General features: G+C 39.6%; 1 protein-coding gene and 1 long non-coding RNA gene across 4 annotated transcripts in view; one reads left to right on the top strand and one right to left on the bottom strand.

Moving 5' to 3' along the window:
* MAPRE2 (microtubule associated protein RP/EB family member 2) overlaps nt 1–17,283 on the bottom strand; it is a 141,322-nt gene that overhangs the window by 86,021 nt on the left and 38,018 nt on the right. The window contains exon 1 of one of the 3 annotated variants that reach the window (XM_019740826.3): nt 2,609–2,870. The exons of the other annotated variants lie outside the window; for them this stretch is intronic. Coding sequence (XP_019596385.1) covers nt 2,609–2,727 — 119 coding nt within the window. The 5' untranslated portion in view covers nt 2,728–2,870. Of the gene's footprint in view, nt 1–2,608; nt 2,871–17,283 lie in introns of those variants that run through there. 3 annotated transcript variants of the gene reach the window in all.
* Nucleotides 2,940–16,371, top strand: LOC109452111 (uncharacterized). The gene is made up of 3 exons (XR_002138093.3): nt 2,940–3,057; nt 8,557–8,606; nt 15,492–16,371. It is a non-coding gene; the product is annotated as an uncharacterized LOC109452111 (long non-coding RNA).

Raw genomic sequence — 17,283 nt, 5'->3', positions numbered from 1 at the left:
TGTGAGAATGAAATGAGGTATCTTACGTGTAATGAGCAAATGTAGATTTCTCTAAAAAGATAAAGGGCCTGCTGGAGGGCCTACCTAGAAGTCAGTAAAGGAACCAGAAAGAGAATTCACTCTGATCATCCCAGGGCTCCGGGCTTACCCAGGCTCTCCATGGTCCTCAAACAGAACTCGCAGACACATCTCATTGGTGGGGAATATACTGAACCTACCGCTGAAGTAAAACTTACTTGGTTATACCTCTACTCTGGCTTTCAAATTGCCTTCCAAGTTTTCTCAGCAATTAAATGGCAATATTGTTCCAGCCTCAGGATGCCAAAATAATTACAGAACAATTCCTGGATAGAAAAATGTGTTACATTTTCCCTTCCCTATACCCTACCAAAAAATAAGTGGTAGTTATGAGACACGGGTCATCCACTTTGGAAGAAGGGCAGACGGAGGAAAAGATCAACTGTGTCTGTTTCCATGTGCACCCTTTGTATAATATAATACAAACGCAATTTTGGAGGCTTCCCTCTTCATTTAACCGATGACATGTCTCACTATGGTGTCCAGTAATCCTATTAGATAAAGTATGAATACAATGATGCTCATAGTGACTTAAGAATTTGTCCAGTCAGTTCTTTATTCAAATTCAGTTGTTTTTCACATAATTTCAGGTACCATCATAGGGACTAAGAGAGCAAATTGGAAATAATTCAGGAAATGGAAATAACTTGGACTGAATTAAAAAGGTAAATAAAATTTCATTTTAAAGCAGTAATTTATCATCAAAAGGTAACATTTAACCTTTCCACAAGTGATTTTCCACTGCCATTTCAGTTAGTTCATATGACTAATAAAACCCAAGTGGGCCACATCCTTTAGCTCACATGGTAAAATTCGAACTCCATCTTAAAAGCAACTGCTACCTACATGGCAGAGATTGAATTATTTAAGAAATGAGGGCTTCAAATGTATTACCTTTAAGAATAGTTTAAATAAGTGAGGTTTAAAGGCAACTCAGGGTTGTTGTTTTTAATTCTATTATAGGCCTCAGAATGTTCACAGAGATAGGTGGAGAAGTCAGGGAGAGATGGGACCGAACTTTCCCAATCACAAGAGTCTCCAAAATGAGAGTCCCAAAACTGTGGACCAATTTTGGTGTATGTTAAGTGAATAACAAGGTTTTTGGACTCTGTAAGGAGGCCATGCCAACATATTAGTTGCAACCACAAGGCATGAGATTTTGGTGACCTCATGGGTACAGCCAAAATTAACTCCAAGTATTTATGTAACTGCCAGAGATGACAGGGTAAAGGTTGCTTACCATTTTTTTTTATTATTATTCAACAAATAGTGGTTCTTTGGTCAAAGAGAGAGGAAGTGGAAGCAGAGTACTTTTAGTCCTATTTTATAAACATACAACATTTATACTCACAGAATATTCTACCCATAACACCATCTGAATGTTTAGATGAAGGCATTTAAAAAAAAAGTTATTTCCTGTTGCTCACTGGCTGAGAGGATGCGCTTTAGAGGTATGTGTGCTCTGCCTCAAAGCAAAAGCATTGTTAGTGGTTATCAAGGTAACATTTAAAAATAACTACCCCAGTACAAAAGAACTTCAGAGGAAATATGAGTGAAGCTATCAGTCTCCCTTCAAGTCTGGCCTTGAGCTGCATTAGACTCTAGCGGCATTCTCAATTACATTGTTATCCTTATCAAACAATGCAAACAATTTTAATGAGCTTATCTACTAGAACATATTGCCAGATATGCTAATGTAAAACTGATGCCAACCATACAGGCTGACTCATTAATCAAAAGTCTCACAAAATAATGACCAAGATCAGCCCCATCCTCAAATCAGACCTCAGCAAAATACCAGGAATTACCTTCCTAGTGTAAATAAGAAGGGCGGGCTCCCCTATCCATGCAGAGGCCATAAACTCCTAAGAAAATGCATAACAGCACCCAGTTCTTTTCAGGTCCGTGGCAGTCCAGTCTCTTTCTAATAAACCTTGGGTTCTATGGAGAAAATTTTGGTGAACGCCTGACACCATGACCTCTGCTGTCAATCCTTGCACCAATCAGCGAGCAGAATTCTTACAAAGCTCCATCAATCTGGTGGTTTAACATCACAGACTGCAGCTTAATCTAGAGGATTCCATCTTTCCTGCACACACACACACCAGGGCAGGCAGAAACATTTTCCTCGCCATCCTCCTGTTCTCTGCCTTTAGGCACAGACTACCTAATGGTTCCTTTAAAAATCTAAAAGGGAAGGAGCAAAGGAAGTGCTACAGCCTGTGTCCCTTTGGAGAGGGGGAAAAATTGCTTGCATTTTTATCAATGTGGAAGGAAAGAGATGGAGGGAGATCCCTTGCAGGCAGCAAACCTATTCACAAAATGCTTTCCATCTGCAATCGTGGAGCCTCAATGCACACCCAACATGACACATGGAAACGGATAGCAAAGAATCACAACCGCCTTTACAAACGCACGTCTGCAGCCTGGTCCGGAGGCAGTGTCTGCTCCATTATATAACGGGCTGGATTTCCGCGCGCCCCCGCCGAGGTCCCCCGCCCAGCGCCGCTCCCAGTGCCAGTCTCATTACCTGTAGGAACGCTCCCCGCGCACGGTGTGCTTCCGGAAAGGAATGATGGTCCCGTTATCCTGGATGATGTCGTTGTTGTTCTCGCCATTTGGGGACAGGGTTTGGGTCGGACCAGGCATTGGCGCACTCCCGAAGAACGGAACAAACAGCTGTGGGCCGGCTGGTGAGGAAGGTGGCTGTGTCTTGCCTTCCCGCTCGCCTGCTCCTCACGCAGACCGTGCCTGCCGCCTGTAAGCTCCCTCGCCTCTCTGCTCCTGCTCCCACCCCGCCCTCCTGCGTCCCGCCCTCCTGGCTGCTGACGTCAAAGCGCAGGCAGCAGCACCCTGGTCACGTGTCCAGGCCTGTCACCATAGCAACTCGCTAACTCATCATCTCGGCTCAGTTCGCACAGGGCCGCGGCGTGACCACGCCAGCAGCTCCAGGCAGGCACCGGGGCAGGCCTACATCTGGTATGTAAAACCCCAGGCCACCCCCAGTCCCCCTCGCAGGCTCGCCTGGTCTGAAAACCAGCTCTTCCTCTAACCATTTCCTTTCTGACCCATGCTCCAACTGCAGCTGTGTACACAAAAGAACGATTCAGGCAGAGGGGTGTGGGAGACCCTTTAACTCTTTCAATACCAAGTCCTTATGCCATTAAAATTAAATTCAGTCAGGTTTCAGAAAAATATAGTTAAGACCTGGTGGCCTGCTTCTAGAAAACGTATCAGACTAAGGGTTTAGAATTTCCAGTTTCCTCCCTCATTCTCCAAACAGTAGCAACGTTCTCCCCAAAGGATGCCCCAAACCTGAAAACCTGAAAGGAAGCTGTATATCCTTCTAATCAATGTAGACTTGACTTTAATAATGTAAAGATTACAGATTGCAAATCAAGAGATTTGCTGTACAAAAGAATCCCCAAAGAGGGTTTGTAAAATAGATAATTACCATCTTAGAACATCAGGGTTAGCCAAGACTCTCTAATTCAAATTCTTATATTGCCTCCTGATATAAATAATTAACTCTTTGTCATTTATTTCATTTTCATTTGAATTAAACAAGTGAACACCCAATTTAGTATTTGGAAGCTCTCAATATTCAAGATGTCCTAGTCTATCATTGCAATGCAGTTTTCAAATACACTGGCTATGAGACAGGTACTATTATTATCCCTATTTTAAAGATGAGGAAACTAGTGAGATTAACTTGCTCAAGGTCACACAGCTAGAAAGTGTAAACTGGAACTTCAAAATGACATGCTTTATCAATGTGATTGGACCGCGGTGATCTATATTTAATGTGAGCTCATAAATATTGTATTTCAAAGAATCAAGTACTTTATGTACACTCTCAACATGACCACTGTGAAAAGACAGCTGTAAATAGAATTGCCATTACTGTGCAAAGTCTATGGATTAGATTGTAAAGTATAAACAGACCCCAGATGTGTCCAGTGCTTTCCTCCAGAGAGAATAAGAGAATTTGAAGGATTCTTTGCTTATCAAAAATGGTCTCTGACCTTTTGTGGGGTGGGAAGGGAAGAGAAATTGGGGTGTAAAAGATAGCATAAATATATGTAGCAGAAAGTACTAGGCTATCTGGCTCACCCCTTCACATCATTGTGTGGTTCATCAGCTTTATCATTTTATGATACAGATATTAAAAAGAAGTAAAAATTCTGTCATTCCTGACAATTCTCCAGCATTTCTCCCTGGTAATAAGTTATTTCTGGCATCAAGCTACTAGAATTAGAATCAAATGGTTTACAACCCAGATGGTAATGATATTCTCAAACAAGGGGGCATTTTTTTCTTATACAAGGGGGCATTTTTTCTTATTAGGGGCTATATTTTAATAATTTTATTTTCTGCTTCTGTAGTGAATTCACATTATACAAGCTGATTTCTTCATCCATATCTGAGTTCACGTGAGAATTTTTTCTCATACAATCAGGGTCCAATTCTGACCTAAGACTTACAAAGTACACAGCTCTATCTAAGAGATTCACACCATGCCTCACATTGCACAATGAGCTGCAGGGTCTTGAGAGTGTAGCCGTTGCTAAAAGGAACCACTTCCTCTTACTATTTCTGGTGCTGGATCCATAGTCAATTTCCTTACTAATTTGTTCTCTTTCACAAAAGCTTCCCCTTGCTTTGGGGACAGTCTGAAGATGAAAGGCACAGTCTACAAATCAAATATTTGATATTTTCAGAGTATGCCCTCTCATTTTGGGTTCTTTAGTATAGCTTACTTTTCCATGATCCCATATTTAAGTAATAGGTTAGACAATGATTTTATCATGGGGACAAAATTTGTCAGAATTTGAATGTATAACTCATTGATTATACCAACTAATTTTGTGGAGCGAATACTACCACCGTTTCTAGGCTGCTCGTGAACAACAGGATTATTGGTCAAGAATTTGGGTTAATGGGCTTAAAGGTGAAGGGTAGTAACTCAGGTGAAGGAGGTATCTAAGAGCCCTTGTAAATCTTCCTCTAGAACTGCTCTGAGCCATATGACTATAAAGGGACCCAGAGAGCTCCAGAGACCTGTGATTACCATCCGAGATGCAGGGGTAACAGGGGTAATCATTTGAAAATACTAAACAGATGTGTTTTCATTCCTCTTCCCATAAATCAGGTGACCTGGCAGCCATTCTCCAGTTTAGCCCTAGAGAGAAGGGGAGGGCAAATTCCACTTTGGAAGGAGGATGCTAGGATATAGGGAAAGTACAGAAAAGGCAGGAAGAGGGTGGGAAGAGTCTACCTTCCCAAGCCCAACTAAGTGTAGGAAGAAGGGGATAGAAGTAGGAAAAAGCAGGCTTCCATCTCCAGGTCCCTGAAGGAAGACAGACTTTAGAGAGGGACTGGCTTTGTTCTCAGCCTAAGGGACTCTTTTGTCTCACTTCCCATTTGAGACTCTGGGGAAAGAGCGCCTTAAAGAACATCACCCTGACACCTCCTTCCTGAAATAGGTAAAGATTCCATCACTGTAAATAAAGATTGACATCAGTGGCTTGCTATAGTTAGGCAGAGGGGCCAGGGAGCGAGGGAAGGACATCTAAAAGACTAAATATTCCCCCAGGAGATGGAGCTATTCAAAGACAGTGTAAACTGGAAGAGGCTGTAATACCGTCAATTGGTAGGTTTAAAACCAGTTCTGTTTCCCCACCCCTCAGCAGGGTGAGCAGAGTCACACAGATTATAGAAAAACATAACTAAGCTAAAATGTCTGTGTACATTGACTATGGATTAAAGTTTTCTTTTGTACACAGGTATACTTAAAGTATATGCAGAAAACTGTCCTACATCTCAGACTGCTATATGGAGAAATGGCTCCTCTCATCGAGTATCATGGCTAAAGTTGGGGCTCTGGAGTCAGGCTGATATGGGTCCCCGACTTGTTTTTACCACCTGCAGGCTGGGTGACTCTAGCAAGTTCCTTTGCATCTCTAAGATTTAGTTTCTTCATTTGTGAAGCGGATTTAATAATACTGCTTTCACAGTGTTGCTGTGAAGATTAAATTATATAATATATTTAAACAGTTAACACAGTGTCTGGCAGATAGCAAATGCTCTTTGGTGGTATGTGTTGTTATTTTTGAAGAATGTTAAGCATCCCCTAAACTGTTCATTCATTCACTTGACACTTATAACTGGAAGTCTTGTATACTGGAAGCTGGCAAAAGAAGAAGGAAAGTCCCAGGATTGGCCCTTGAGGGACTCGTTGTTGTTGTAGGTTAAGATAAAAATATTGGCAATTGTGATACAACATAATGCTGTAATTGTATCACCTAGGGCTCATAGAAGATGAGCACCTAATTCAGAATGAAAATTGGTAAGTAGGTAGGTCTGAAAAGTTTCCCCGAGCTGTTATTACCAAAGCCTTGGATGAATAATAATTATACATTTTTTGTTCACTTCGTATGTGCTAGCCAGACTGTAAGATCCCTAAGGCAGGGGCTTCAACTCTTTTGTCCATTGCTATATCTACAGTTCCTAGAACAGGGCCTGGCAGGTAGTACCGTGTTTCCTCAAAAATAAGACCTAGCCAGACCATCAGCTCTAATGCATCTTTTGGAGCAAAAATTAATATAAGACCCGGTATTATATTATATTACGTTACATTATATTATATTAAACCCGCTCTTATATAAGACCCAGTATTTTATATTATATTATATTGTATTATATTATATTATATTATATTATTATATTATATGATATTATACCTGGTCTTATATTATATTAAAATAAGACCAGGTCTTATATTAATTTTTGCTCCAAAAGACACATTAGAGCTGATGGTCTGGCTAGGTCTTATTTTGGGGGACACACGGTAGGCACTAAATGAATATGTCATTCATTCATTTATTCATCAAATGCCAGATTTGATTCTCAAAACAACCCTAATGACAAAATTGAGGTTCCAAGAGAAAAAGCAACTTGTCCAGGATTGGACATCAGGCTTTCTGAGCCCCAAAATCCATATGCTTATCCACTGGGCTGCACTGTCATTTAAAAGGAATGGTAGAGTAAAGGGAAGATAAAGGGCTTCTCAAGCAGATATACTTAGGTACAGAGGCAGGAAAGTAAGTGTGTGATGTCTCTGGGAGACAGCAAGAGGTTTAGTATGGGCCCAGAATGGAATATACAATGGCAGGATACAGGGCAAGGACCAGGTGCAGAAAGATGCCAAGGCCAGGAGCTGCCAAGCTAAGGAGCTGACTTTCATTCTGAAGGTACTTTGGAACCAAGAAGTGCTTTAGGGAAGCAAATTAATGATGAAATTCACATCAAGAAGGTCTGATGCTGGCAGTAGTATGGAGGATATATTAGAGAAGATTAAAATGAGTCAAACAGTCATGATGGCCTAAACTCAGAGGCTAAGGAGTTGAAGAAGAAAGCACAGATTTGAGATTTTCAGAGGGCTATAACTGTAAGATTTGCTGTCTAACCAGAGGTGGGCAAGGATGTTGAGTGGGGGTTAAAAGTGTGTTGTGAAGCAGAAAGAGATATTTCAAATGAATCCCAAGTTTATGGCTTGGATGACCAAGGGGATAATAGTATCACTTATCAAGCTAGAAAATACAGGTTGAATTGCCCTTCTGGAAGAAAGGTTCTCGTAATATGTTTTCGACATAGAGAAGTACCTATAAACTTCCTAGTGGTGACAATGAGTGGTCACCCAGCTTCACACATAGTGGGTGTTCTTAAGTATTTGTTAAATAAGGGTATATGCATGTCTTTGAACTTACGAGATATATTTGACTTTGAGATTTGGAGGAAATTATCTCATAGATGTTAATTGAAGCTGTGTGTGTTGACACCCTCACTCAGGGAGGAAGAGACAGCCTGGGATGGAACTCTTCAGAAGCTGAGTGATAAAAGAGAAGCCTGCAAAAAGAGACTGCCAAGGATTTTTGCATGGTGGGGCAAATGACAAGGGAGTGGCTTCACTGGGCCCAGGGGAGAAGCTGAAAGGAGGGAGAAGTCTCTAGAGCCAAATGTCACAGAAAGTTTGGATCAGATAAGGCAGAAAAGTGTTCAGTACATTTGACAAGGTGTTCTCAAAGATGTTTTTAAAAGGTTGGATTTAAGATCAGACCCATCAATGATTACTGAAGAAAATGAATCTTCAGCAAGTAGGGAAAGCTGCAATTCTTTGCAAAATTACTAATATTCTGACTTAGCAAAGATTTGACGGAAGGAGGAAATATTAAATCAAAGGTCATATATATATATATATATATATATATATAGTATCAGCAACTAACTAGAATCAACAAGCATTTGCAGTAAAAAACTCCCAGTAATAGAGGGGACCGATATGTAAATTAACAAGAACCTGTTAGGCACCAGATGAATTGATCCTACCTGAGCCCCCATTCTAGTATGGTCAAGAACCCCACCCGCCAAAAAAAGGTAAACAAAAATTTAAAACGCTTTTTTTTTTTTATTACCAAGGTGGACCCGGAGGACACAGAGCCAGAGCCACGAGCACAACAGGCGTAAAAGTAAGCCAGCAGCAGTCCCAGCACACAGATCCAATCAAGGAAGATGGAACTGGGCACCAACCCAGATTTTAATTGTCCAAGTTCCTAGGTTATAGCACAGTCCCATTTCTCTTGAGACTCTGGCTAGCAAGCACCGATAATTGCATATTGGCAGAAATCATTGTCTCTCTACATCTCCAGCATGTGAGGTTAATCTAGAACAGGGATTTAACATTGCCTTGGATTTGAAAAATCCAAAATACAATAGCAGAGATGATATGAAATCATTAGCCAGGATGGATGTTAATCCTGATTCCATCCCAGAAGCATCTACTCATCACGGATGCTTTTTCCAGGTTAAAATGTTTTGACTGGAGCTGATTAATGCTGCAGTCTTTCAAAGGCATTCACTGCTGCCACACCACCTTACATGAGGGTTTCCTTAGATTGTTATCACCTCTGAATGCAGACAGAAGATTCCACTTAGCTATCACCATCACTGTCCTGGGACAAGTAGTTTCTCCCATGTGTATGTCCTAAGATATTTTCCAGTAGGTAATGGCAGGAACAGCTTATCAGTCCATGGCTCAAAATAAGCTTCACACACAAAATGATAGTAATGAATCAATATGTGATTAGCCAGCCAGAGAAACTGGCCCTGAAATCACAGAAATGTATCGTATTTTGCTGTGTCTAATGCACACCCACATTTTTGGCCCAAATTTTCAGGGGAAAAAATCTTTTGTTTTAATTTTTTAATTCAAATTTTTATTTTTTTACATGTATGGACTTGTTTTTTGTATTATAAAGGAATTTTATCATTTATTTTTCAGTATATTATAGTACAAGAAATTTTATGTAACAAATAATTACAACACACAAGAACAGATATAAGTACAAGAAATTTTATGTAAGGTAACATTTACAATATTTACGCATCATAGAAGGCCAAGAACTCTTCATTGTTCCAAGTTTGTCGTAAATTCAACAAAATCGATTATCGTATTCCAGGCTATTATTTTGCATATGGTATTGTTATTGATTTCTAGAGTTATACTTTTAACTCATAAGCATAAATAAAAAGAATTAAAAACATTTATATAGATACAGAATTGGCACTACCCGTGTATTATGCACATCCTTATTTTCCCCCTTACAAATCTGGGCAAAAAAGTGCGCATGTATACACAGCAAAATACGATATTCGAGAGTAGTCCTTACTCACTACCTTAGCCCTGAGACATAAGAGATTTTATTAGTTCTTAATTTAGATCTGATGAAAACTGCATGATATGTAATGCTCTTGGCTTTTAGTAATAGCATTTTCTTTAAGAAAAATTGGTGAATAATGTTTTCCCCCAGATGAAGAAACCCTCTTCAAAGCCAACCTAAACAGGTGTGCTCCTCCAGGATTGACTTTTGAGATTGCCTATCTGCAGATTATTTATTAGCCATATTTGTAGCAAGGCTGATAAGTTCGCAAGACAGCATCTTGCCAGCCTCCTCACTATTTGCTGGTAAAATAGGGTTTCCACAATGTCAAAACACAGAGCACATCATTGCATGAGCTGCCTCTGTGTGTTGGAATCTATTTTCTAATTTGCTTTTTCTTGCATTTTCTCAAGCTTGGACTTAATTTTGGAATAACTCATAGGACATGATGGGAGTGCAATTTCGAAACACTCATAGAGCATTATGAGTTCTGTAATCATTCAATCAAATCTGTGCAATGTGAGGTTTTAGTCTATTAACTTAAAATGTGCTTTTGAACTATACCATCTGGTTAAATTTAAGAGCTTTAAATATGTTTTCCATAAAAATACAATGTGATAAATGTTATAATTGAAGAATGTATTAAATATCACAGGACTACAGGAAAGAAAGGAACCATGTCTAGGGAAATAGGAAAAGCTTCACCAAGGCAGTGATATTTATTTGTATTAGGGCTCAATCATTCATTCAACAAATATTTATTGAGTACCTACTATGTGCTAGGAATAATTCTAGGCACTAAAACTATAGAAATTAACAAAACAGATAAAATTCCCTGATGAAAAGAAACCAGTGTAGAAATGTGTGCAGCGAATGCCACCTTTTGTGTAGAAAAGAAAAAAAGGTGGGGAAGGGTAGAAGATAAATCATAGGAGGCACCTTGGAGGCAAATTTGACTGTGAATTTATGTCCATGATTATTTTTATGAAGTTGGCAAACAGAAAAACCAAAGCACACAAAAGTAAAAATCAATCCCTCCTCCTACAGATGATCAATGTTAACGCTTTTGTGAATTAACTTTGTATCTTTTTTCCTATACGTAAGTTTCTATGTAACTATTTTTATATAAATAGCATCATACTACAAAAAAAAAAAAGATTCCCTGCCCTAGTGCAACTTACACTTGAGTGTATGAATGTGCCTGTGGCGACGTGGCGGGGAGTCAGAGGAGATGAGGTCAGAAAGATTACAGAGGGACCAGAATGTACAGGGCTTTGAATGGCCATTGTGAAGAGCCATTGCAAAGACTTTGGCTTAAAACCAAAGTTAGAAACCGTTAATTTGTAGTAGTCTTAGCAGTGTCTGTTGGCACAGATGTGGAATTCTAGTATTAATAACAATGCCAACAATAATAGCAAAAGCAATACTTAATAGTTATTGAGTACTTTTTATGGACCGACTGCTATGCTTTAATTGAATAGGTATTTTGATCCACACAAAAACTTAGGAGGAAGGGGCACTTTCAAATCCCATTTGTCAGAGGAAGTAACTAGTTAAACAGCTTCGCCTGATCACTAGCCAGGAAGTGGCAAAGCTGGGGCATTAACACACCTGACAGGGGTCAAAGCCGTCATTCTTATTCACTAACAGCCTGCCTTCCACTAGGGTCTGATAACACCAGGGTGTAAGAATGCAGAATTTAGGGTTAGTGTAGCAGGGATGAGACAGCAGAAGGACATCAAGGCAAGAGAATGTAGATTGGTGTTGCCCCTAAGGCAGTTTAGTGTAAGAGAGCAAGGAGGTCAAGCCGGAAAAAAAGCTGGAGGCAAAAAGAATGAGGACAGGATGGGAGACTGTATTTGTGGGAGTAAGAGATTAGAAGAAGTAGGGTAGGGGTTGTAAATTACGGTTAAGGAAAAGGGAAGGGGAGGGAGGAAGAGATACCAGGATTTAGGGTTAGCAGTATATGTGATTAATAGAGAAAAAGAATTTTCTTACCCTTATTTATTGTGATTAACTATTTTCTTTCTCTGAGTAAGCCTCAACTGTCAGTCTATTTCTTTGATATCTTCTGTGGGGTGGGGGGAGAAGAGATCACAGGCATTTTTTTGGTCTTTATTTTCAAAGCTAAAATCTGCTTTCATTTTCACTATGCCAAAACTGTTGTAATTCAGCCATCCAGCTACAAACATGCCTATTTGAATGTTCTCACTGAAATGTGTCCACGGCCAAGTTTATGAAATTCCTTTATTTCCTTCCCCTATTTTATTTCCATGTTTAAATAAAACACATCTTGAACTGACCGGGTCTGACAACTGAAAATGGATACAAGGCTTCTTGGGCTCAGTTGGATGGCCAGGGAAATGAAGAGACCGGTACCATTAACAAATACTCTTCTAGAAGACTCAGAAACTTTCAAGTGATGATTTCCTTAGGGCTCTCAAAAGTCAGCTAACCCATTGGGCTTTATTTCTGACTTTGCTAAACAAATTGAAGAGACTCCTTAATATAAATACAAAGCCAGTGACAGAGGAGGACAATAGTTCTAACAGGTACCAGTGGCCTCTAGAGTGTAGAGCTACTCAGAACCCAGGCCATGACCAATGGCAACCAGGGACTTTGGGAGAGAGAGTCTTCCTGAAGCTTGGGGCTTCTCTGTCAAACCTGGTGTGCATGACGGCAGAGCTATGGCTCATGGATGGCTCCTCAACAGCGTGTCAAGGGAACATAAGGCCAACAGCTGGGAAGCAGCGTGAGTAATGGAAGAGAAATTCCCCAATTTCTGACCTCATCCAAATAAAATTTTAAAAAAGAAAATTAAAGATGCCTACTTCATTTGAAAAAAGAATACAAATGGAAATCATGAAATAAGACTAAGTTTCCATTAGAAATGTTTTAATTAGTGCTTATATTTTGCTTACTCAAGAGCTTGTAATGTCAAGTATCTTCACGAACATGAGGAATCCAACTACAGAATATAACATATGAAAACATAAAGGGTCACCTTTAAGCAGCTTCCATTTAGTTTCTATATGAAGGAATCAGATTCCCTAGGAAATCCAAAGAGATCCTAGTCTTAGCAACATATAAGGGAGCCACAATGAGTTAATAGTCAGCTGATAGTGCTAGATAATTCTTGGGCTTAACTCCCCATACACAGCCTGCCTTTCATCCCCACCCCCAAACCCCCAATTCCAGTCTCTTCAGGGAGGATGCTATCAGCCTTCAAGGATGCAATGGGATCATTATGAATGAGAAGGAATGGCATGTAGTGCAAAGAGCATGTCTAGTGAATTTTTTTTTTTTTTTCTTCCCCTCCTTCTTCTGGGAACTATTCCTTTAAACCCTGTGGTTCAAGTAAAGCTTGCCAATTATAATATTCTATCCTCCTGGCACTAAGGATTGGTTCAGAGTTAGGCCTGTGACCCAAGCCAGGCCATTAAGAATATTTCTCTAGGATTTTAAACCTTAGAACTGCAACATGTATGTGTGTTTGGGGTGGGAGGAGATGGTATCTTCCTTACTAAAGATAGCACTTTAGAATTAATAAAATATAGTACAAATTGCTAGGCAAGAAAAAGAAATAAAGGCATTCAAGTTTAGAAAGAAGTAAAACTACCACTTTTTGCAGATGACATATTGTATATAGAAAACCCTAAAGACTCCACCAAAAAAGTGTTAGAACTAATAAATTCAGTAAAGTTGCAAAAATATGTTGTATTTCTATACACTAATAATGAGCTATCAGAAACAAACTAAGAAAACAGTCCCATTAAAATTAAATAAAAAAGAATACCTAGTATAATAAGTTTAACCAAGGAAGTAAAAGATGCATACATTGAAAACTATAAGACATTAATGAAAAAGAATTAGACACAAATAAATGGAAATATATTCCATGCTCATGGATTACAAGAATAGTGTTAAAATATCCATGCTACCTGAAGCAATCTACAAATGCAATACAATTCCTATAAAAATTCCAATGGCATTTTTCACAGAAATAAAATAAATAATCCTAAAGTTTATATGGAATCACAAAAGTCCCCAAATAACCAAAGCAATATTTAGAAAGAAGAACAAAGCTGGAGGCATCATACTTGCTGATTTCAAATTATATTATAAAGCTATAGTAATCAAAACAATATGGTATTTGGCAAGAAAACAGACTCACAGATCAATGGAACAAAATAGAGCACCCAGAAATAAACCCACACATATATGGTCAACTAATTTATGACAGAGGAGCCAAGAATATACAATGGGAAAAGAACAATCTCTTTAATAAATGGTGTTGGGAAACTGGACAGCCACATGCAAAAGAATGAAACTGGACCACTACCCTGCACCATACACAGAAATTAACCCAAAATGGATTGAAGACTTGAACGTAAGACTTGAAACCATAAAACTCCTAGAAGAAACCCTAAGTGGTAAGCTGTTTAACGTCAGTCTCAGCAATGATTTTTTTTTTTTTTTTTGGATCTGATACCAAAAGCAAAGGCAGCAGAAGCACAAATAAGCAAGTGGAACCACATCAAACTATAATGCTTCTGCACAGCAAAGGAAGCCATCAACAAAATGAAAAGGCAACATGCTGAATGGGAGAAAATATTTGCAAATCATCTATCTGATAAGGTGTTCGAACTATAAAGAACTCATACAACTCAATAGCAAAGAGCCCCCAATAATTTGATTTAAAAAATGGGTAGAGGCTCTGAATAGACACTTCTTCAAAGAAGACACACAGATAGCCAACAGGTACATGAAAAGATGCTCAACTAATCATCAGTGAAATGCAAATCAAAACCACAATGAGATGTGAGATATCACCTCACATCTGTTAGAATGGCTATTGTAAAAAACACAAGAAGCAAGTGTTGGTGAGAATGTGGAAAAAAGAAAACCCTTGTGCATTATTGGTGGGAATGTAAGTTGTTGCAGTCACTATGGAAAACAGTACGGAGGTTCCTTAAAAAATTTAAAATAGAACTACCACATGATCCAGCAATTCCACTTCTGTGTATTTATCTGAAGGAAACAAAAACACTAACATGAAAAAGAAATGCACCCCTATGTTCATTGCAGCATTATTTACAATAGCAAAGACATGGAAGCAATCGAAGTGTCTGTCAACAGATGAATGGATAAAGACAAAGTGGTCCATATATACAATGGAATATTATTCAGTCATAAAAGAAGGAAATCTTGCCATTTGCAACAACATGGATGGACCTCGAGGGCATTATGCTAAGTGAAATAAGTCAGACTGAGCAAGACAAATACCATGTGATTTCACTTATATGTAGAATCTCAAACTCATAGACAGAGAGAACAGACTGGTGGTTGCCAGAGGTTGTGGGGTCAGGGGTGGGAAAAATTGGTGAAGGGTGTCAAAATGTACAAACTTCCAGTTGTAAAATAAGTAAGTCCTGGGGTTAATGTACAGCATCACGCCTATAGTTAATAATACTGTACTGTATATTTGAAAATTTCTAAGAGAGTACATCTTGAAAGTTCTCATCACAAGAAAAAAATTGTAACTCTGTGATTAACTAGCTTGTTGTAGTGATCATGTTGCAATATATACAAATATTGAATCATTGTATTGTATACCGAAACTAATAGATCTATTATATCTCAATTAAAAAAGAAAATGTAGTATAAATTGTATATTTACTATATTTTGCACAGAAGAGTACGAGTAGAAAGAGGGCATGGTCTGGATTAATACAGACTTGGATTTGAAGCTGGATGCTGGTATTTACAAGTTGAATAACCTTGGCCAGTTACTTCTCCCACCCTCAGCTTCTTCATCCACAAAATGTGGGTACAAAGATTTACAAGGTAAGATTTTGAGATATAAAGATAGGTTCCCACTTTGTCCACCGGGGCCATAATTTTTGACACTCTTCCCTTCCAGAGGCTGGATCTATTTCTCTTCCCCAGGAATCTGGACAGGACCTATGTCAGCTTTGAACAATAGATTTTTGTAAAAGTTATGCCAACCATTTCCTAGCCTAGACCTTACAATGACTGGCAGCTTTTGCCTCTGTCTCTTGCAAGCCAGGTGCCTTTTAAGAAGTTCAGCTACGCTGGGACCACAAGCTGTGAGAAGTACCAGCTATGTGCAGAGACCCCAGAGGATGAGGTCATGGGGAGGAGGGGAAGAGAGGGAGTGATATAGGAAGTGAAGCCACAGAGTTCCAAGGCTCCAAACATGTGACTGAAGAAGCATCCTGCAGAACGAGCCACTACAGCTGATGGTAATCCACTCTGTGGATCAGAGATAAATTGCTTAGCCAAGACCTGCCTGAATTTCTGGTCCAAGAAGCCATGAGCTACCACAAAATGGTTCTTTTAAGTTAATGCGTTTTGGGGTAGTCTGTTAGGCAGTAACCGATAACAGCAACACCCCGTTGGTTCTCACTCACTGCATAATGAATCACCCCAAAACTCAGTGGGCTAAAACTACAGCAATCATTTTATTATCTCTCATGATTTTGGAAGCTGACTGCACTCAGCTAGGTGATTGTCACTTACGATCTCTTACGCAGTTGTAATTAGAATGTGGCTGACACCAAGGTTGCCGCTTTGATTCCTGCACGAGCCACTATGAGCGGCACCCTCATTATAAAAAAAAAAAAAAAAAAAAAAAAAAAATGTGGCCGACTGCTAAAGTCATCTTAATAGCTTCCTGTCTCACAACTGGTGGTCGATGTTGCCTTTTGGTTGGGACCTCAGCTGGGGCTCTGGTAGAACACCTACATGGATCTCTCCAGGTGGCATGTGTCCCTCACACCATGGCCGCTAGGTTCCCAGCACTAACATCTCTAAAAGGCACGGCGGTTTTAAAATTCGGTCTTTGGAGCCACAGATCATAACTTCTGTAATACTTTGCTGGTCAAGACGACTGCAAAAGTCCACCCAGATGCAAGAGGAAGGGATATTGACTCCACTGATGTGCTACATGGGAGGCATGTCAATACCACACTGTAGGAGAACCACGTGCGATGCGAGTGTGGTAGCCACCTTCGGAAAATACACTCTGTCACAAACACCTTACTCTACCTTCTTACTCTCCATTTCCTCAGCATGGGATTGTTGAAGCAGGAATTCAAGAGAAGAAATGAATCAGTGCTCAAGTATTGAGTTTCAGAATAGACGTTTAAGTTCATGGCAGGGAGAGTAACCTGAAGAAAAGTTTGTGCACTTCAAAATTCTGACTTTGAAGTATGTATCAAAAGCTTATGATCCTTGAATGACTCAGAATCTAAAGTTCACGCTATGAGTCAGAAGATTATGTGACTAGTTCGAGACTGTTGAGGTCTGGGTTGGCGAGGGTTTCCTAGAAGGGATCCTGCCCTTTCTCCAATCCCCAGCCACGCCCCCAAGCTGGCTTGGGAATTTGAGAGTTGAGGGAACCTGTCCTTCGCTTTCTCTCTGGAATCCTAAGGGCTGGCAAAGCCACACAGTGGTTCCCGAC

The sequence above is a fragment of the Rhinolophus sinicus genome, chromosome 4, assembly GCF_057876585.1.
Source record: "Rhinolophus sinicus isolate RSI-liver-muscle chromosome 4, RSI-T2T, whole genome shotgun sequence".
NCBI lineage: Eukaryota > Metazoa > Chordata > Mammalia > Chiroptera > Rhinolophidae > Rhinolophus > Rhinolophus sinicus.
This window is presented reverse-complemented; position numbering and strand designations above follow the sequence as displayed.